Source organism: Scardinius erythrophthalmus, assembly GCF_964197995.2.
Source record: "Scardinius erythrophthalmus genome assembly, chromosome: 8".
Classification (NCBI taxonomy): domain Eukaryota; kingdom Metazoa; phylum Chordata; class Actinopteri; order Cypriniformes; family Leuciscidae; genus Scardinius; species Scardinius erythrophthalmus.
In genome coordinates this window covers 3,451,200-3,473,539 of record NC_138228.1, presented here as the reverse complement: position 1 = coordinate 3,473,539, position 22,340 = coordinate 3,451,200, and the positions used below count along the sequence as shown (strand labels likewise).

At 38.0% G+C, this 22,340-nt stretch overlaps 2 protein-coding genes across 2 annotated transcripts in view; both read left to right on the top strand.

Annotated features, from left to right (window-relative positions):
- Nucleotides 1-1,382: 1,382 nt before the first annotated feature.
- sdr42e1 (short chain dehydrogenase/reductase family 42E, member 1) lies at nt 1,383-5,588 on the top strand. Its single transcript, XM_081371848.1, has 3 exons — nt 1,383-1,454; nt 2,415-2,507; nt 4,158-5,588. The coding sequence occupies exons 2-3, from the start codon at nt 2,443-2,445 to the stop codon at nt 5,254-5,256; spliced, it is 1,164 nt and encodes a 387-aa protein (XP_081227974.1). The 5' UTR covers nt 1,383-1,454; nt 2,415-2,442; the 3' UTR covers nt 5,257-5,588.
- Nucleotides 5,589-7,238: 1,650 nt separating this feature from the next.
- Nucleotides 7,239-22,340, top strand: part of wtip (WT1 interacting protein) — a 36,898-nt gene continuing 21,796 nt past the window's right edge. The window contains exons 1-2 of the mRNA XM_081371998.1: nt 7,239-8,753; nt 21,511-21,612. Coding sequence (XP_081228124.1) covers nt 7,511-8,753; nt 21,511-21,612 — 1,345 coding nt within the window. The 5' untranslated portion in view covers nt 7,239-7,510. The remainder of the gene's footprint in view (nt 8,754-21,510; nt 21,613-22,340) is intronic.

The window sequence follows — 22,340 nt, the reverse complement described above, 5'->3', positions numbered from 1 at the left end:
TGCAGCAGATCTTATTCTTGCTCCTCGACATGTTTGTCACAAGAAGACAAGCGCCGACATTAGGCTTTTCTCAATATCAAGTACGCAAAGTTTGTACTTGCCATGTGCGACTCCTACATGCAAATGGTACAGCGCGTTCTTAAAAGCGTCGCTGATACACCGGTTATCTCGGTTACTCTGTCTGTACATTTTAAGCAACAATAAAACGAAATATGTTATAAAACACCACTCTGCCTCTTTTCGTTTTCATTTAAATAAATTAAACATTATAGGGACACAAATGTGGTTCATGCGCAACGCATATTGATTATTCACTGCACGTTATACGTTATTCTATTTATAACGAAACGAAATTTAAAACACAACCCTAACGTTACCTCTTTTCGTTTAAAAAAATAAATAAAATAAACATATTCCAGGCAATATATGCATTTGTACAAATGTTGCAATAAACATCAGTGATAATCTTGTAATAAAAAATGACAAGAAACCATATTTTTTTTTGTAAAATTTCAGTTTTATCAATAATAGCCTATATAAAAGTTTAAGTAAAGTACAAGAAGCTATACAATAAGAAATAAAGCAAACAATTCAGTCAAATATCCAAATGCAGCACTCTAACATTACAAGTAGTTAAACACAAATAGCGTTAATATAAAACTAAACTTAGCCCTCAGCCAAAACGATTGACAGGGAACTCATTATATATTCACGAGACCAAAGATCGCCCGTTAGGTCTACACAAAACGAATTATATCTTATGTTTAACCACTACCGTCGGAGTCCGCGACGAACGCCGAGGCAAGGCTCATCCAGCCGGGAAACATGAGCGCCGGGCGCCCGCTGAACGCATGGATCTCACAACCGGGGAAAAAAAAATCATCTTTATAAATAAACCACAGATTTGAGCTTTAAACAACTACATTCTCGCCTGAAAAACTCTTAAAATTACATTTCGTGATACAGTAACAGTAGTATTATATTAAACTGTATGTTAAAAAATGGCGCTTCTTATGTTGTCATTCCTCTTGTAGCACGTGCAAGTGACGATTCTCTGTCAACCAATCAATGTCCTGCAGTGAGTCTAGCTCCACCTTTTAGTACCGTTCCACTGTGCTAGGTACCCCAATGGAAGGGTACCTAAAAAGTGGTACGGTACGGTTCGGCATTTTGGTACCATTCACAACTTTTGATAGTGGAAACGCAAATAAATGCGTACCGTTCCGTACCGTACCGTACCGTACCGCTCAGTGGAAACGAGGCATATTGCATCTGTTATCTATTCCTAATGGACGTCGGACAGAGTTCATTTTCAGCCAATCACAGCGAGGCACAGCTCACTCTTATCCAATGAAAACTATTGACCATGTAGTCCCGCCCTTTCACGCGTTTCCTAGGAAGTGCAGGTTATACACACACACACTCTGCGATCGATTCAAACCGCGATTGTACTGGTATGTATTTATATTTATATTTATATCAATGTTGTATAAGGTTAACCGTTTTACAGACTGCGTAGGATGTTTTCTGTGCATATTCTGTTAGATCTTGTAAAAGTCGTGTTCATTTTTTTATATTTAAAAGCACATCGATGTTACTTAACACTGCTCGAGAGAGACTTCAAAGTCGTTTAAGTACGTGATTAATATAATTATGTTATGATTCATATATTCTACCTGCTTCCAACTCATCCTTTTCCAGAGTCTGCATGAATATTAGACATCAGTTGAATCATAGCATAGCATAGTCTGAACCATGATCATTCATTTCACGCAAATGCAATTATTTCTATAATAGTATGATTAGCAAAACGTATGTGTTCAGTGTCACATGATCCTTCAGAAATCATTCTAATACACTGATTTGATGTGGATATTTTTTTTTGGAACATGTGGTACTTTTTTCAGGATTCATTGATGCATAAAAAGTTTAAAAGAACAGAATTGATCAAAAACAGAAATCTTTTTTAACACATCCTTGCTGAATAAAAGTATTAATATCTAATTTTCTGTCTTTCAAAAAAGAAAGAACAAATAAATACTGACCCCAAACTTTTGAATAGTAGTGTTACAAAATATTTCTATTTTAAATAAATGCATGTTTTTTATTCATCAAAGAATCCTGGAAAAAAAGTATCACATGTTTTAAAAAATATATATTAAGCAGCTTTTTCCAACAATTGATAATAAATAAGAAAATTAGAATGATTTCTGAAGGATCATGTGACACTGAAGACTGGAGTAATGATGCTGGAAATTCAGCTTTGATCACAGCAATACATTACATTTAAAGTATGTTAAAATAGAAAACCATTACTTTAAGATGTAGTAATATTTCATAGTATTACTGTTTTTTTTGTTGTTGTTGTTTTTTTAAATATGCATAGGCCTATAATTTTTTTTTACTTTTTGCAGATTTTATTCTCCCTGCTTCTTTAACACAATGGAAGTCAACAGAACAGCCAGAACCTTCCTCATAACCGGCGGAGGGGGTTATTTTGGATTCCGGTAAGATTTTATGACATCTTACAATCTTTTTGTCATATTTTCCACATAACCCTAATATGAGTACCTCCATGAACCACTAGAGAGCGCCATCATACTACAGTACAGTACAGTAGATATAACCCTGTTCCTGCAAACTCCACAAAAATACACACTTTCATGCCCTTATCTTACACAATCATTTCAGGACTTTCATTGAATGAGCTGATGATTTCATCTGATTCTCACTGGGCCACCAGGAACCGGGTTAAAGACCCCTGTTAATGTCTTATCATTTTTATTATGAATATGTTTTAAATGCAATAGATACATGCATGTGTCCAAAAGTCTATGATCACTAGTGATTTTAAATAGGGCTGCATCCGAAATCTCATACTTCCCTACTATATAGTAGGCGAAAAACCATATGTGACAAAAGAAGTGTCTGAAATCACAATGCTCATAAAAGAGTCGGCAAACAGTCCTACTACTTTCAGTGAGATTCTGAAGTGTGCATACGATGGACACTTTACTATCCCATGAGGCCCCAGGAGAGGATTAATGAATGAGGATTAATGAACGAGGTCACATGATAATGACAACACCAGATTAAATTCATGCTACACACACTCATAATTTATAAAACATACTTTTTTAGTTGTCACGAAGTAATTGCTTATTGAAAATAAGTTCCTACTCAAGAGAGTATGCGATTTTATTTAGTTATTTATTTTTATTTTATTTTTAAATTTAATACAATTTAAAACTTGAGTTGACAGGATTTTTAAAATTTTGCTAAATATCCCATAATCCAATATTTTTCTTTCAGTTTACATACTTTTTTGCTGGACATGATAATAAAATGTAGAGCACAACAGGGCTAAAGGCGCGTTTGACTTTATTTACTTTTTAAACCACTAGATGGCACAAAGATTTTGAAGAATATGTAAAAGCATGGTATTTTGGGGTAAAGGCGCCCACTGCTATCTGATCTCTCTGTCTGTCTATCATAAATATGATAATCAACATATTTATAATGAAACCATCATGTTTACAAATGTGATATGAATCATATCATATGAGAAAGTGTCAAATGAAATATGTATTTGTTACTACTGTAAAGCTATATTAAATTATTATGGGATCTCGTTCAATGCTTTCATAATCTCAACTTTTTGTTAAATTATTTGATCTCTGTATTTTTAAAATTAACATATTTTAATGATAGTTTATTTATGGAACAAAAATGAATTATTTTGTCAAAATAAACCGAAAATAGTACACACTTTGCTAAAGTGATTGTTTTGAACAAGCATTTACTTAGATATAATATATATTTTAATTTTAATATCTAAGTAATATTTAAAAAAGTATTTTAGCTGAAGTATTTGAATCAATACTTTGTGTCTTTTGCCCTGTGTGTCTGTGGGGTAAAATGCCCACCTTTCCAACTCATACATATGTACGATTTTTAAAAAAGAAACTTCTTTTATTATTTATTTTCACACAAAATCTGTTGCTGCATCAAAGTTTCATTCAATAAAAACATACCAATGTATATATTTTTTTCTGCAATCATACATTATGAGTAGTGAAAAGCACATTTCTCTTCAGGTGTGCCTTTCCCCCCACTTTATTACAATAACAGCTTGATTGTTCTGATTTCTCTTTCAGTCTCGCCTGTGCGCTCCTCAAAACCTCCTCAAACATCGTGCTGTTTGATGTGAATCCCCCAAGCCAAGAGCTTCCCGAGGGAGTCGTGTTCACGCGGGCAGATATCCGGGATTACGCGCAGGTGGAAGAAGCCGTTCGCGGCGTTCACTGCGTGTTCCACATCGCCTCCTATGGGATGTCAGGACGGGAGCAGCTCAATGCGAAGCTCATCGACGAGGTGAACGTGAAGGGGACGGAGAACATCCTCAGGGCTTGCGTGGCACGCGGAGTCCCCCGACTGGTCTACACCAGCACATATAACGTAGTGTTCGGAGGTCAGGAGATTAAGAACGGGGATGAAAGTCTGCCTTACTTGCCCTTGCACCTGCACCCTGATCACTACTCCAGGACTAAGTCTATCGCTGAGATGCAGGTGTTAAAAGCTAACGGTTCACAGCTGGATAACGGCACAGGTGTCTTACGGACTTGTGCCCTGCGTCCAGCTGGGATATACGGCCCCGGGGAGCAAAGGCACCTGCCCAGGATCGTTACTTACATTGAGAAGGGGATCTTTAGGTTTGTGTACGGAGATCCTGACAGTCTCGTGGAGTTCGTTCATGTGGATAATCTAGTATCCGCTCACTTGTTAGCAGCCGAGGCGTTGACTGAGAAGCACCAGCACTGTGCCGCCGGTCAGCCCTATTTCATCTCTGACGGAAGGCCTGTCAACAACTTTGAGTTCTTCCGGCCTCTGGTTGAGGGTCTGGGATACTCGTTTCCCACGCTTCGACTGCCTATATCGCTCATATACCTCTTCGCGTTTCTGACCGAGATGCTTCACCATGTCGTGGGTCGGATCTATAACTTCCAGCCCCTGCTGACCCGCACTGAGGTCTACAAGACGGGCGTCACGCATTACTTCAGTATGCGAAAGGCACGAGAAGAGCTGGGATACGAGCCTAAACAACATGACCTGAAAGATGTTGTGCAATGGTTTCGAGGCAGAGGTCACGGGAAAAAGAGCAGCCAGTCATCAGTTAGGAAACTAATTTTAGATGTTGTTTTGGTGGTCGCATTTGCTGCCGTGGTTCTGTCCTGCCTTCCGGTTGTGGGACACTGAATGTGCATTGGCTTTCATTTCAGTGCTGTGCCTTATGTGAGGCATGTATGTTCATATCAATGCACATGAGGGATGTTATATTGTAGAATCCTGTAAAGAGACAGTAAAAAACTAAACCATGATCATTTTTTTATTTTATTTCCACTCTTCTCCACTTCCAGGTTTTAAATGAATTTTTTGGGGGATTTTAAATGATCTCCCTCATTAACATGAAAGTACTTGTTTGTAGTGTATAACAATATTAAATTACTTAAAAATACAATTGTGCTTTTTGGTCAAAATAAATTATATATGTGTCGTATGTACTGTAAGGACCAAACATTTGAGATCACAAAAATGCATCTTCTATTTTGTTTTTGTTTTCAGTACAAATTTTTATCAATATAACAGTTTGATGTGTGTGTGTGTGTGTGTGTGTGTGTGTGTGTGTGTGTGTATAAAAAAAAAATATATATATATATATATATATATATATACACACACACACATATATATATATATATATATATATATATATATATATATATATATATATATATATATATATATATATATATGCATATATTTATATATATATATATATATATATATATATATATATATATATTAATGCTGTCAAAATGATTATCGCAACTAACACAAAAGATTGTTTATATAATAAATGTGTGTATACTGTATTTATATTATATTTATATATATACATGCATTATACTTGCATATATAAACATACTTTTGTTAGTCAATTAATTGATTTGACAGCAATATATATATATATATTTATGTGTGTGTGTGTGTGTGTGTGTGTGTGTGTGTGTGTGTATATATATATATGTATGTGTGTGTGTGTGTGTGTGTGTGTGTGTGTGTGTGCACTGTATCTTTGCACTAAATTGCATTTATGCATTAGACAATTTTATCTAAAGAAACCAACATTTTATTAATTAATGCAAACATATTTCATAGGCTGTATGCTTAAATATTTGCTTTTTTCTGTATGAAAAAGGTATTGCATAAAAGGTATGAATGTAATTGAATAGAAAACATATCCATCAAGTCGTCCTTGAGTTCTCAGTCAGCGCTGATCCAGGTGCAGCTCATCTCATGAATTATCAACATGTTTCTCTAACCACAAACAAATATGATACAAAGTCATACAATGTCTTCATTATATCTTTTAGTTTTAGTTGTTCAACCCAAACCATTTTTTGTCAAACGTTTCACTTGAAAAGTGTGCTTGCTTCTAACAGTGTCTCAAGTGTCAGAATGTGAGCCACTGTATTCTATGGGGATGGAAAACATAGGTTCCTGACAATAGCTTTTGTCACTGATGTACAATGAAATGTTTGGGATCTGCCCTTCCCCCAGATTCACTTCAAACATTCACTGCTGTACCTGCATGATAGCACTATTGCTTTTGATGCATGAACTACCTGGGAAATACAAGACAGGTAGAGTTTTACAAATCATTCATAGAGACTTCACTTGCACAGGAGAATTTCTTTAATACTTGTTATAGTCTCTCAAGAATATAAACAATGCAAGAGCATACAAGATGTGCCTCTTGTTTAAAGTTTAGAGATGTTCAGTTTAGATTTTAATTATTTTCTGAGGGCTGGTCTATGTGGTTAAATCTTTAATCTGGCCCGCTGGATGAAAGTGGACACACATAGGCTCTCCAAAGGACTTTTTTTTCAGGATTCTGCTCCCCCTTGCTGAGTTGCTCTCTATCATTGTTTCGCTCCGGCATTAACCACATTCCAGAGCGCCGCAGCGCCACTCGTCTCCCTCCGCGCATTCCTCTTACACAAACTAGTCCTAAATACATCGTTTAAAACACGCGTTCTCGTCCGTCTACGCACTCAACATCTCTCCAGATTGTTGCGAAATTCTCGGGGGGGAATTTCAGGCGAGTTGGATTCGCTGGAAACAAGTTTGCAGAAACAATCACGCAAAATCAAAGCGAGAAAATTCCTCCGCGCAGCGCGCCATTGACTGTAAAGACCTTTCAACTTTACAAAAACTGAAATTGACAAACGTTCGCTTGTGAGGAAACTTTGTCACGACGCCTGTATCGCCACAAATCGACACACGGGGATCATGTATCGTGACGAAATGACGGTGATGGACTAAAGTAAGCGCGAACAGTCAACGATGGCTCGCCTGAGGCGGCATTTTTCCGTGTAAAATGCAGTTTGTGTTGTAGTTAGTGCTCCGCGCGCTCCCGCGTTCAACGTCCCTCAACTCGCCGCGCGACATGGATGAATATGAGGAGGATCCGGGGCGCAGAGCGAGCAAACTGATGGAAAACCTCTCCATATATGACGTTTATCAGGATGGGATTTACGGGGAGCCGAACCCTGACATGGAGAAAACTAAGCGAATGAATGGCAGCTCCGGGAACAAAGTCTACGGCGCGGCTCCCGTGCGCTCCGTCAACGGTAACCGACCCTCAGTGCCTCTGGATTTCTGTTCTCCGCAAAGGGAATCGGTTTACCCCGATCCCGACACGTACTGCACCAAATCTGAAGTTGCCTTGCCGTGTTACAGCGGCGCGTCGGACCGTCTCAGGAGATACACGCACGCGGAGGTGCACCGGTACAGCACCGGCTGCGCATATGACGGGCTCGTTCCGGGGAAACAGGTGCCCGTTTCGGGCGCGAGGAGCAACAGCTTATGTATGGCCAACCCTGATGGCAGGTACACGGGCACGAGCCCCCGGTCCAGCTTGGCTTCCACTCACTCGTCGCAGGATCAGAGCAAACACACCAGCCCGAGGTCGAGTATCAGCAGCCCGCGGTCCAGCTTGGTGTCACCCGGTCAGGACGGGGGGAACAGCGTGATCAGTCCCCGGTCTAGTTACGCGAGCACGGCCAGTGACACCAGCAAACACTCCAGCCCCAGAACCAGCCTCACTAGTTACGACTGCGGGAGCAAACCGAGCAGCAACCGAACTAGCGGCATCAGCATGGGCTATGATCAGAGACACATCAGCCCCAGGTCGAGCACCACAAGCCCGCGTTCAAGCTACTCCGACTCGCGCTTCACGCCTGCGGGGAACCACGACCCGGAGAGCTCCGCGGTGCACGGGATTATCCCCGGTATCTGCAGTCAGGACGGAAGCGCGCGACCAAACTGCGTGATCAGTCCCCGGTCGAGCATCTCCAGCCACAGCTCCAGGAGTTCGCGGAGCTCCCGGGGATCAATGAGCGCTTACCCCGAGCTCCAGATCCCGTTACCGGAGGACTTCACTGAGCCAAACGGCCACCGCGTTCATCTCCAAACGTTTCCCGTGCTGGAAGAACCGCAACAGGAGAGTTCAGACGTCAATATCGCGTTTAGCTACGGGAAAACGGGCACCGGGGGGCAGCGCTTCAAGCTCCCGTACCAGGTCACTCCATCCCGGGACAGCGGCCCGAGTCAGGCGGAGCGGCGCCTGGAGGCCCTCACCCTGGAGCTGGAGAAGGAGCTCGAGCTGCACATGAAAAAGGAATATTTTGGTGAGTAGATCCAGAGTCAATTCTTATTAGTTTAGACTACACACTTTTGCATTTAAAGGGTTTTTTTGCAGTGATGCCACAGAAGAACCGTTTTGGGTAACCTTTCAGCGAACAATCTTAAAATAAACATTTTTTTCTCTTTGTGTGCAAAAGAACACTTTAATAATCTTTAACCTTTAAACATTTTTCCTCCTTTTGGGCAATGGAAAAGTTCCATGGATGTTTGAGAAACTTTATTTTTTAGAGTGTATTAAAGGGTTAGTTCACCCAAAAATTATCCCAAAATTTACTCACCCTCTCAGCCATCCTAGGTGTTTATGACTTTCTTCTTTTAACCGAACACAATTAGTTAAATAAAAAAAAATAAAAAATAAAAAAAAACTGGCTTTTCCGAGCTTTATAATGGGAGTGAATGGTACCTGAGATTTTGAAGCTCCAATAAACGCATCCCTCCATCATAAAAGTAATCCATACGGCTCCAGGGGGTTAAGTATGGAAGCTTGTTTCCGCCACTGAATAAAACATTTTAAAAGATAATTGTGACTTTTTATCTCACAATTGCGAGTTTACATCTCGCAATTCTGACTTTATTTCTCAGAATTGTGAGATATAAAGTCAGAATTGCGTAATATAAAGTCAGAACTCTGAGATATAAAGTCAGAATTCTGAGATATAAAGTCGCAATTGCGCCTTATAAAGTCAGAATTCTGACTTTTTTCTCGCAATTGCGACTTTATATCACGCAATTCTGACTTTATATCTCACAATTCTGACTTTATATCACGCAATTCTGACTTTATAACACATAATTGCGAGTTTATATCTCGCAATTCTGACATCTTTTCTCAGAATTGTGAGATATAAAGTCCAATTCTAAGGAAGAAAAAAAAGACGGACTTTTTTTTTTTTACCTTAGAATAGTTTATATCTCACAATTCTGACTTTATAACACGCAATTGAATTGCGACTTTATATCATGCAATTCTGACTTTATATCTCCCAATTGCGTGATATAAAGTCAGAATTCTGAGATATAAAGTCAGAATTGCGTGATATAAAGTCGCAATTGCGAGAAAAAAAGTCAGAATTCTGACTTTATAACATGCAATTGTGACTTTATTTCACGCAATTCTGACTTTATATCTCGCAATTCTGACTTTAGAACACGCAATTGCGACTTTATTTCACGCAATTCTTACTTTATATCTCGCAATTCTGAGAAATAGTCGCAATTATCTTTTCTTTTTCTTTTTTTTGTGGCGGAATCAAGCTCCCGTAGTTATGTGATGGGGTTTTGTAAGAAAAATATCCATATTTATAACTTTAGAAACTATAATCACTGGCTTCCAGTAAAGGAAGAGTGACCTCTGACCTGAAGCATGACCTATATGATTATATTTTATAAATATTTTATTATATAGTTATGTAAAATAGTTGTTATATAGTTATAAATATGGATATTTTTCTTACAAAAACACATAGATTCACCTCAGAATGCCTTTATTAACCCCTTGTATGGATTACTTTTATGATGGATGGATGCACTTTTTTGGGTTTCAAAATCTCAGATACCATTCACTCTCCCATTATAAAGCTTGGAAAAACCAGGGTATTTTTTAATATAACTCTTGATTGTGTTCGGCTGAAAGAAGAAAGTCATTTACACCTAGGATGGCTTGAGTAAATAATACTATCCCTTTAAAGAACCTTTATTTTTAAGAGTGCATTACAGCTCTCCATCTGGAGACATCAGCTTTGTTTTTGTCCTCTTGTCTTGAGTTCATAAAAACATGGGTTATTTTGAATAAACTTGTCCAAAATTGTTGGTGGAAAAGTCACATTCACACCTTGACACACGCAAACCCCCTCCACCAGAGCAGCACAGAGCAGCCTTTGTGTTGGACTCATTAAAGTATCATTAGAGTGTGGGAAAACAGGTGTAAATCATGTTTAGTCAATGAATCAGTGTGCTTTCTGGACAAAAGGGTTTATACTTGAGCACTTTATATGTCTGACATTATGATTATCTTGGAGCGGGTTAAATCATCATTAATCCAGACTTTTTTTCCCGAAAGGCAGCATGCAAACAACAGCAAATTCCCAAAACCTGGATCATATCACAAGGCATGTTGCAGCATATCAGACTGATGGCGGTGTCGTTTCATTCATTAGTGCAATTGTAATGCTCAGATGTTGAACATTATAGCACTGGAGACTTCATGACTCTGAATTATTAACTTTATCTTAAGCCAAACTTCCTATGTAGAAATAAAAATAGACACAACTGACTTGATAGTTGATAGTAATCCAGGAAGAGTAAAGAGTAGGACGCACAAAATATCAACCACTATATCAGCATCTACCGATAAGCCTACCGGTATATGTTCATTTCTAATGTTATCGTTATCGGCCTGATATGGAAATTTAATTTTACGATATATTAAAGACAATAAATAATGGATTATTTCCTTTAGATGCGCACTGTTCAACATGATGGGTTTGAACTGCTTGAAATATGATTGGAATCACTTCAAAAAATAAAAAATTCAGTAAAGTGCAACATGTAATATAGGCTACATAAGATCATAATGAGAAGAACATTATAATTGTGTGTTTGGGACATGGATTTTAATGGTGAAACTTTTGTTTTTGCGATCAGGCTCTCAAAAATTACATAATAATTTGGATTTAAAGGCCTATTTATCTGCCAATATATATCGGTTATCGGCTTTCAAATATAAAGGATTATCGGTTATCGGTATTGACCAAAATGTTCATATCGGTGCATCCCTGTAGACCTTATGTAGCCCCGCCCCTTATGTAGCCCCGCCCCTTATGTAGCCCCGCCCCCTTTCAGCGCTGCGCTCGTTGTCTTTTGACTTCCGGTCTGTATTTTCACAGCGATCTTCCGTATTTATGAATGAACGTCTCATTTTAAAATCTTCCCGGTCTACTGACATTTGTTAAGGCATCTGCTTTAAACATTACAGTCCTCATGATGACTTTCGTTAACTTTACATTAAGTAAATCCACTTCAAAATCGAATTACTCCCGGACAGCAATGCCATAGAGATATATAGAGCGGAAGTTAAAAGACAATATTCTAAAGATGGCGGCGCCCTCGTTTCTCTGGTGCATAAGGTCTATAGCGCTATGAAATGAATGTGAGTAGCAGCTCGGATCATTCGGTCTCCTGAGAATTCGCCGAGTGCATAAATTGGCAAATGTGAGCACAGTTTGAGACGTAGCTGGAGGCTTCAGCAAAAAGGACTATTGTTGAAAGATCCTGCGGGTAGATCTTGTTGAATTTAATCTGCTGACAGTATATAATCATAGTTTTTGTTTGTTTGTTTATCTGTTCAGTGTGTTGTTTTGATAAAATGCTAGTTTTGCACCCGACTCACAGGGTTTAAGTATGCAGGTCGGCGCACGATGCCAAGTGAACTACGAACTTTGGCTAAACACCGCAGTAACTGGGTGATCTGGCTCGTTTCGCATTGGAACCTGCTGATTTCCGATTGGTTTTGGTCACACCGGGCATCAGCGGTAGACCAATCACAACAAAGGCTGCTGGTATCCCAACTGGCACTGCCCAAAAAGGACATTGTAGTCGGTGAGCAGACAAACAGGGTTCTTAGCGGCATGTTTTTGGCCCGGACCTGGACGGAAAAAGGCAAGTCTTCAGAGAGTACATACTTTGTCTCCCAGTTTGAACGCCACTTCCTGCCAGTGTCCTTCCAAGTCCTGAACATCAACAGAAATGTTCTTTAGAGGCATGTAAGCGTGTGTGGGTTTTTTTTTTCTTAGGGAAATCCTAATTTGTGATTTGGCAGAACTAGCGTTGCTTTAGTGGAGGTGAAATACGGCAGCAGAGCAGATAAAGTGCCTTAAAATCTCTTTAAACCATAAAACTCCCATTTTCTTGCTGTAATGACCAGAGAAAACAGCATTTAAACTAGATGCGTGATTTAAGGAATCGTTCATGTCCTGGAGCACAGATGCTGCTGGTCAAGTTACACACTGAGTGTTTGTTCAGATCATTAACACTAGGTATGAGCAACAGTAATTGTGATGTTTGCTTAGTAAACCCCACTAACTACTACATCCGAGAAAACACCACAGGCACGGTTCAATCCACATGGGAAGTAAAACAAGCAGCTGTGAAACTCTCTCACTCTTCCATCCTTTTCTTGTTATTTTTATTTCTTATATGCATTCCATTTTTATTCCTATGTATTTGTTTCCTTTTATGTGAAGCACTTTGAATTACCATTGTGTATGAAATGTGCGATATAAATAAACTTGCCTTACATGACTTTCACAACATCTTTTCAAGTGATCAAGTAGAGCTCACTAACGAAAGCTTTAGGTCTGTCAGATTGTCTCATCTTTTGTGTGTCCGTAGCAAACGTGTGTGTGTGTGTGTGTGTGTGTGTGTTTCTGCTGCTGCCTGGAAACACATTTGTATAGGTTTAGTTTCAGGAAGTCTAGAGATGGAGGTATGAGTGTGTGTTTTGCCTCTGAGAAGCAGGTGATGTGTTTTTCACTGCATGCCGAACCCTCTTTAGTCTGCATTAGTCTGCGCGCAAGAGCGAGCCCTCTCCGTTACCGTGACAACAGCTCCCTTAAAATCAATCTCGCCGGGTATTCGTGATGTGTCTTTCTGCACTCTTAAAGGGTTAGTTCAACTAAAAATGAAAAATATGTCATGGTTTTCTCACTGTCGTGTCGTTCCAAACATGCATCAGAATCTTCACGCTGCTGTCAAGCTCCTAAAACGACAGAACTGCACTATAAGTGCTGTATTTCCCCCAAAAGAGGTCAGAAATGCAAGTTATCAATGATCTTTCCCTCTGCTGCAGCTCTCAAAGCTTATTTGCAGTCATGTAACATGCAAAAACCAAAGCAGTTCGGTATAACTGACATTAAACCGACGAAACGCCTCCACAAACCCTATTTGAGCATGCATGGAAATGAAGAGATTATCAGTGAATTATCAGAAAACTTCTAACAAAATATATATTAGTGCATGTATGGACTACTTATAGTACTTTTCTGAGATCAAATGCATGCTTTATTTTGCATGCAAAAGGGCACTGCTAATCATCTCATTCTGTGTCTCACGGTGAAAAGATAATAATGCATGGTCTGAACAACATGATTGTGAGTAAATGATGGCAAAAATGTTCATTATGGGTGACCTGTTCCTTTAAAGTCTGTGTTTGTGTGTCAAAGAATGTGTATGTGTGAGCTTACAATGATTTGTTTTTGTTTTAATTATCTGTAAGGTTTTTTGAGGGAGTAAATATTAAAAACAAGGTGGCATGTAGAGCTGGACGATATGACCAAAAAATATACATTTTCCATATCATACAATATCGATATTTACCACTATATTAATTTACCATCAATGGGGTTATTAAATGCTTTCCACAAATTTGTTAGACCTTCACAACTTAAAAACAAACAAAAGGAAGAAACGTTTAAAATGCCCTGTGAAAAAGGGGCGAGACATGAGTGAAGATTTGGGAAAAGAAATGAGATTCCATGTCCAGTGGAATTACTAATGGAAAATTCGCTGATAATCGGGTGACCGGATCGCAAAACAGAATACAAAGCCGACAAAGCTTAAATTTATGGGCTCACGCACAACGCCGTCATTCGTCACAAATCCAATCGTTTCCATGGCTGCGATGTAACATTTAATTGCTAACCTGTTATTTATTTTGTAAACAAAGCTTTCTGCTTCACTCCTGTCATAATATTCATGGAAAACAGCATTCACATACAAAAAAGTGTTTTGGTGTGTTGCGGTTGTCAAGTTTACCGGCACAAGTTTACCGGCACAGCCCTAATTGTCAACTCCGGTTTAATCCAGAGTTTGCTCAAACTAATCTCGAACTTACCTGGGTCGCTACTAGGGGTGTGAACCTACACTGGTCTCACGGTTCGGTTCGATTACGATTATCATGTCATCGATTCAGTTCAATTCGATATCACGATGCACTGCATCCTCAGTTTTAAATTTTACTTCACATGTATACAATTTTGTCAGTAAATACAAGCAGTCAGATATATGAACTGAACCTTTAATTTGACCTGCTCGAAGAAAACACGCTTCTTGAATGTATCAAACATCAAACAAAACTCAAGTCTGGGCACAGAAGACAACAGGAGCGTTTAGAGCACGCAAAAGTAAACATTAAAAGTGATCGCTGCCATTCGTCCACGACACGAGACCGCAGCTCTGCCAGGCGCTAACAGCTCGGGGTGACAACGGCTGACGTGTTTTTTCAAGTTCGTGGTATAACCCCCTGCATATTTAATTTGTGTGTGACATGATAACAAAGCACGTAGGTGACAAATGACGTCAGAAAAACGTCAGTACATTATAATCGGTCATGGTCTATTACTGAACCGATACCAAATCGTCCTCGTCTGCATCGCGATGCATCGTAGAAACGATTAATTTCGACACCCCTAGTAGCTCCTGAAACCAGCTCTGTGCAACATGCCACAGGTGTAAACGGGAATGTGTCTTCCTCGTCTATTTGTAATCCGTTCGACCAAGCAACACTTGGTACACACCAAAGAACTTTTCCTCTTCAGTCCCCCTACAGGTTGGAAGCGGAATTGTCCATTACCGCTGTCATAAATAATTTCGCCGTTCACCCTGTTACGAGTTGATGAACCACTGAAACCATTTTGGAAACATTATTTTAAAGTAGGGCTGTCAAAGTTAGCGCGTTAATAACGCGTTAACGCAAAATCATATTAACGGCACTAATTTTTTTAACAGACGATTAACGCAGCGCGTATTTTCTGTTTGATCCGTGACCCAACCCCTAGTTGGAGAAATGGAGATACACAGTGTTGGCAACTTAGCGACATTGCAGACCCCTTTAGCGATTTTTTTTCCCTTCAACAAAGCGCCCAAACCTTATTTAGTTTCTAAGAATATACCGGTACTGCTCTCTCAGCACGCGCGCGCGCCTCTCTCTCTCTCGCTCTCTCTCTGCGTCTCACGCGGAGGAGCAGCGCTTTAATTCAGTTAAACACAGATATTATGTTGCTTCTCTAATTTTACAAATATATCCAAAATCAGAGCACGGATATTGTCTTTAGCTTATGTGTATTTGATTTCACCAGACGACGGCTCGATTATCAGAATTTTTGTGCAGATTAACGTCTTGGAAGGAAGAGCTGGTTATGTTTATTTGGTCGCGTTTCAGTCACCATTTCAAATTCATTCCGTTGTTTGACAACAGAAACAGTAAAATATACGTTTTATTGAGAATTTATTGATAATTTAGCTTCATCAAAATGGGCACAGAGAGAGACAAACTACAATGTAATAATAAATGCTAAATGTACATTTAGCATTTTCAGAAGAGCTGCCCTGTCATGCAAAAATCTAAACATTTTTGTGTTAGTGAATTGCTCAGTGCAAAGAAAGAGAAGTAATGGGAACCTGGTATTTCTTTGTTCTTTCTACATGTGTCTAATAGACATGAACAAGTTCTTTGAAAAACATCTATGACCTTTGAAACATGTCTCGTCTTCATGCTATATTGACTATGGTTTCAATAATAAACATACATTTGCATAAAGCATCTATATTTATCAATGCCCACGTTGATTAGAGTATTACAAACTTGAAAAGTATTAATTTAAGGTATATTTAGAACAAATAAAAAATGTGCGATTAAATGCGATTAATCGCGAGTTAACTCATGACAATCATGCGATTAATCGCGATTAAAATTTTTAATCGATTGACAGCCCTATTTTAAAGTAAAAAATTATCTTTAGTGTTGCTTTAATACCAGGTGTAAACAAGGCCAAAGTGCTCAATGATTGGCCTAATCATGATTTTACATTGTTTGCTAGTTTACATTGTTTGCAGAAAAACTACGCAAAATTGGGTGGTATCACAAATAATGCAGGATTGGTTGAGTTTGCATTCATTCTTGTGGCCGCGGAGTCTTGGCGGGCCTGAATGCGCTGGCGGTTCAGAAGCAGACTCTTGGCACACACTGAGTGTCTCTGAGCCAGACACAGCTGCTGGGGGTCAACGCCGATCACCTGCTCAGAATAACAATCATCTTAGCCCGCACACGTGCACACAAACACGCACAAAACACTGAAACAATCTGCGCCGCAACACTCGTAGCAAACACAGCTTTGCTTTTATTTGAGTTTCTCAAAGTAATCTCCTGAGAAGAGCTGGATATTTGCTGGCACCATTTTCGCCCGCTTTTGTGCTGAATCAGCTGACCTCTGACCTCCATGTATCCACACAGGCACTCGGGATTCATGGTCTGGTTTAAAATAAACACAGAATAAGACTTTGTTCATGTTCACGCTCTTTTTTTTTTTAAGCTGCTTCTTGTCTTTCCAATATTTTGATTTGGTGCAAAAGAAATGCAATGATTGTGTGATTTGAGTTCTTAATGCACGGCCGTGTTCAGTGCGTGTGGCTGTTGTGGTTGTACATTTAGAGGTTTTCCAATCAATCTTTCTGCAAAGATTCTGACTGTCGTCGAAACTGAAGAATAAGAAAGCAGTAGGTGTGTAACAATATATCGCAATACAAAAATGCATCAGTATAATAATAATAATAATTTATTGTCATTGCGATGATACAACGAGATTACATTAGAGCATCAATCGACAGTGCAATTTCATGGCGTGCAAGAGATCAACAATAGCATATTTTGTAAACCGGGCACAGCGACAAATGAACAGCAAGAACAACAGTATATGAGGCGAAGAATCATCATTAGTAACTAGGAAAAGTGAGTATAATTGTGTGTGCTGCAGCGATGAAAAGTCTAATTCACAGTTATTGCTCTGGTGGATAATATGCATAATAGACGGATTAAGTGAGATCAACAACAGCACAAAAACAGGGCAAAGCGACTGTTTTCAAAGCGAATATGTATCATGGATAGTGACAATATGTATTGTGTATAGTTCACCAAAAATGAACATTACTGTGTGAGGAAAACATTTAAGTTTACAGACTTTGTGTCAGTACTACAATAAACTACTATATATAATGTTGAATATGATGTATAATAATGCAATGGTTCCCCCATTTGTGGGTCCTGATAATGCTAAATGTCTTAAAAAAACAGTAAAAAGTGCCTACATTATTTTACATTTATCTTGTCAGTGAAAGAGTGCAAGCATATTCATCTAAAATAATTTAGTTTTTTTCAGCTTCAGAATCATGAATATTGTTATTCTGGTGTCTCTATTGTCCTGTGCTTTGGGTTTCAGCAACAAGTCCAAGACTATTCATTTACACACACAATGTAACACCAAATTTTGCATTTTAATCAACAGTAAATTTTTTGTTAACATTTTACCATATGTCTTGGAGTATCGCAATAATATTGTATCATGATATGTATCGAATCGTTACATGATACATATACCCATAATCTTTGACCTGGTGTAAAACAAAGCCTTGAAAGTAGGGATGCTCCGATCGATCGGCCGGAGATCAGTATCGGACGATAATCACATTTAATGACTTGATCGGTACTCTCTAAACTTGGCCGATCTCACGAACCGATCACGATTTGATGACGTCAACATCAAGGAGTTGTCATTTACGAGCTGTGGAGGAACTGGTACCAGTGTGTACCTGGTGAGAAGAGGAGTACATCTTGATGAGTTGCCAACCCTCCTCATTACATGTGTATCTCTCACTGCGGTTCACAGTCAGAGTCAGCACAATATTACCTTGTTTTGAGTGACAAATAGGCTAATATCTAGTTAATGGTGTTTTAAATCAAGCATCACTACTAATGCTAAGTTCCACTGATGTTAAATGCTCAGCTTTAATCTGTGTTTAGCTTTGTTCAGCTCAAAACATACCATTTATGCTAAAAATGTATTTGTTTTCATGCTTCAGTTTTTATAGCGCCAGCAACGGCGATGTCATCATGGGTTCGATTGCCAGGGAATGAATGAACTGAAATGTTTATCATGAATGCAATATTAGTCACTTTGGATAAAAGCATCTGGCAAATGCATGAATGTAAAAACCAGGCTTTTTTATATATATATATATATATATTTATTTTCACCTTTCTCTTTCGATTCTACGGTAAAATATGACCTTGTTTTAATGAAAGTCACCCTTTTAGTGTTTAAGTTGCTGGCCAACATGGATCTTTTTTTCTCTAAATCCGTGTACTTGACATACTTGTTGCATACTGCTATATAGTAGGGAAAAATGCAATTTTAGATGCAGCCAAATGACCATTGACAAATGTATCCCGGTTTAACTGGTTTGGCACAACATTGGGTTACACTGACCCAGCGCTGGGTAGGTTCCTCATTTGTATTGACAGTAAAAGTGACCCAGTAGTTGAGTTACAAAAATTCTACCCAGCACCTGGGTAAAAAAATATTAAAAACCGCCCAATAAAATGACCCAACATGCTGAACCCAGCACTTGGGTTAAAAAAATAAATAACCCAGCATGTTTTAGAGTGTGTGGCACTGGACAGATGAGGAAAAACCAAGTCAGCCACACCGAATGACAGTCAGTCTGAAATGCGGATCAACATTGTGATTCATGCGTCTTCAGTCGGCTGAACATGTGATTAGTCACCGCTGGGTTAGTTGTTCCTAAGGGTTATCCAGTTTAGATACAATAACAAAAGCTTTGTGAGTCCACTGCAAAAAGTCATGTTCTGTTGAACACAATGCTTTAAGTGAAATATATTTCCGATTCACATGTAGCTTTGCTGAAGTTTTTTTTTCTAGTTTATTATTAAAGCTTTTATCCAGCTAATGAAAAACTGTGCATTTCTATTGGTTACATGCTGATAATAAAACACGAGTGTGGTAAAGACGTTTGCTTACAGCTTATTCTAAACATGCTGGCCGACTGAATGTAAAAAAACATGATCAGAAAGAAACTAATGACACTGTGGAAAGACTGGCATTGTTAGCCTTTTGTTCAGAATTGTTGTACTGACTTTATTGTGCTAAAATTATGCTTTTTTTTTCTTGTGTTATAAATCAAGAACACCATTATCTTTATAGCAGAGCATTACAGCAAAGTTGAACTTATTTTTTTTTATTATTATTATATAATTTACATTTTATATTTACATTATACTTACTATAATTATAATTACTATATTGTTTTTATATTATTTATACTTTTATTCAATTATTTATTGAATATATCTTTGTTTTTAATCTTTAATAATTTTTTACATTTATTTTTATTTGTTTTTCAGTTGTTCAAAAAAAGTTCAAGGAAACACTGTTAAAAAATCCATGACGTTTCCAAAGTCAACTAGTAATTGTGTTGAATAACTGTGAGCATTCTGATCATGATTATGATTTCTGCCATGTTCTGCTTCTGACCGCTCTGATTCTCGGGGTGAATAATGTGTGTTTGTGTGCAGAAGTCGTGCGTGTTCATGCAGCCGCGCCTCTCAGCCGTAAACCCGGGACTTTTACAAACACGATTAGATCAGAAGTGCTGGATTCTGGGACATGACATTCCCCCTCGATGATGCTGTAATTATCTTGATGAGTTAGCCATTAAGTCACCGTGAGCTTATCTGATGAGTGTTGCTCTTCGAGAGCCTGTTATCACACGCACAAATGGGTTTTATGTAGATTAAGCTTTTTTCTTAAATCATTAAGGGCTGAATATATTTCCTGTCTTATCAAACAATCGCTCTGTGGTTCAGAGACTGGATTTCCCGAAACACTGTGTTCGGTTATCAGAATGTTGTTGTTGGGAAGATGATGTTGTGACCTCAGCGTGACCATGTCTAGATGTTGACCGTGGCCCCGGTGTGGAATGCGACCCCCGACGGAGGCCATCTTGTTCGTGACACTGCATGCATTAGTCTTGCTGACTCATTCTCCCATGATGCCGAGCACTTCCTGTGTAACTAGAGTGAACAATGACTGATGAGTTTTTAATCTTCAGTCACTTCTAAATACATAATTTCTCTAACCGTTGTTTATTTATCACTAGTACACAGTCAACCAAAAGTTCTGAACGTAGCTAATAAAACAATCATGAGGATTCAAATAGCACAAATAGGATGATGTTATGTTTGGCTAGTTCTTTAATAGTTAATGTTTGCATGGAGTAAAATTAGCCTAATTCCCTTTTTTGTCAACCCAATTTTTTGACAAATCGGTGAATGATTTTGTTAAAAAAATGGTTTTATATTAATTGATTCAAAATACATTCAGAATGAAATTCATATCAGTGGCATAAATACACTGATGATCATATTTTTTATTTCTGTATTAAATATCAGATCATTTGTATGGCAAGGTTAAGGTTGTAAAATATAAAGGAATAATCACTACATCTTTACTACAACTTTACACTAATCATGATATTTGGAGAAAAAAAATAACTTTTAACAACTTTTTGGATTTTGTTACTATTTTTTACTTGACGGTTAAACCACATTTTTCTTAAAAAACAATTATAAAAGTTTTTACAAAATGATATGAAACCAATATAAATACATTTCTAATAACTTTTTATTTAAAGAATTTTTTTATTTAATTTGTTGTAGACACTATTATATGTCATCAGACTCTTTCTCCTCTCACCACATTACACAGTTTTATTCAGACTCTATTTGTCAACTATAGTAGCGTCAGTGCCGTCTGATGTCTAAAGATCAGTGATTGCATGTTCTCCACACAGAATACACTCCTGACGGCTGTCTGTGTGTTTGTGCTCTCCCAGGGATCTGTGTCAAGTGTGGGAAAGGTGTTTATGGAGCGAGTCAAGCGTGTCAGGCGATGGGGAACCTGTATCATACTAACTGCTTCACCTGCTGCTCCTGCGGTGAGTACACACACACACGCACACACACACACACACACACACACACACTGTTGTGTTTAGTGTGTCTAAAGCATGTTGTTTTGTGTCATTGGTATCAGCAGGGGTCCATTTGGTCTTTGATCCAGCAGTGACTGTACGGATCATTTTAAAATGAATGAATTATGCATTTAAATAGAATTATGCATCGAAAATGGAAGAATTATAATTAAATTAGAATTATGCATCAAAAATGAAAGAATTATGCATTTAATTAGAATTATGCAGCAAAATGGATGAATTATAATTAAATTTGTTATGCATCAAAAACGGAATAATTATGCATTTAATTAGAATTACGCAGCAAAATGGAAGAATTATAATTAAATTAGTTATGCATCGAAAATGGAAGAATTATAATTAAATTAAAATTATGCATCGACAATGGAAGAGTTATAATTAAAATAGTTATGCATCAAAAATGGGAGCATTATGCATTTAATTAGTTATGCAGCGAAAATAGAAGAATTATAATTTAGAGTTATGCATCGAAAATGGAAGAATTATGCATTTAATTTAAATTATGCATCGAAAATGGAAGAATTATGCATTTAATTAGAATTATGCATCGAAAATGAAAGAATTATGCATTTAATTAGTTATGCATCGAAAATTGAAGAATTATGCATTTAATTTAAATTATGCATCGAAAATGGAAGAATTATATTTTAGAGTTATGCATCAAAAATTGA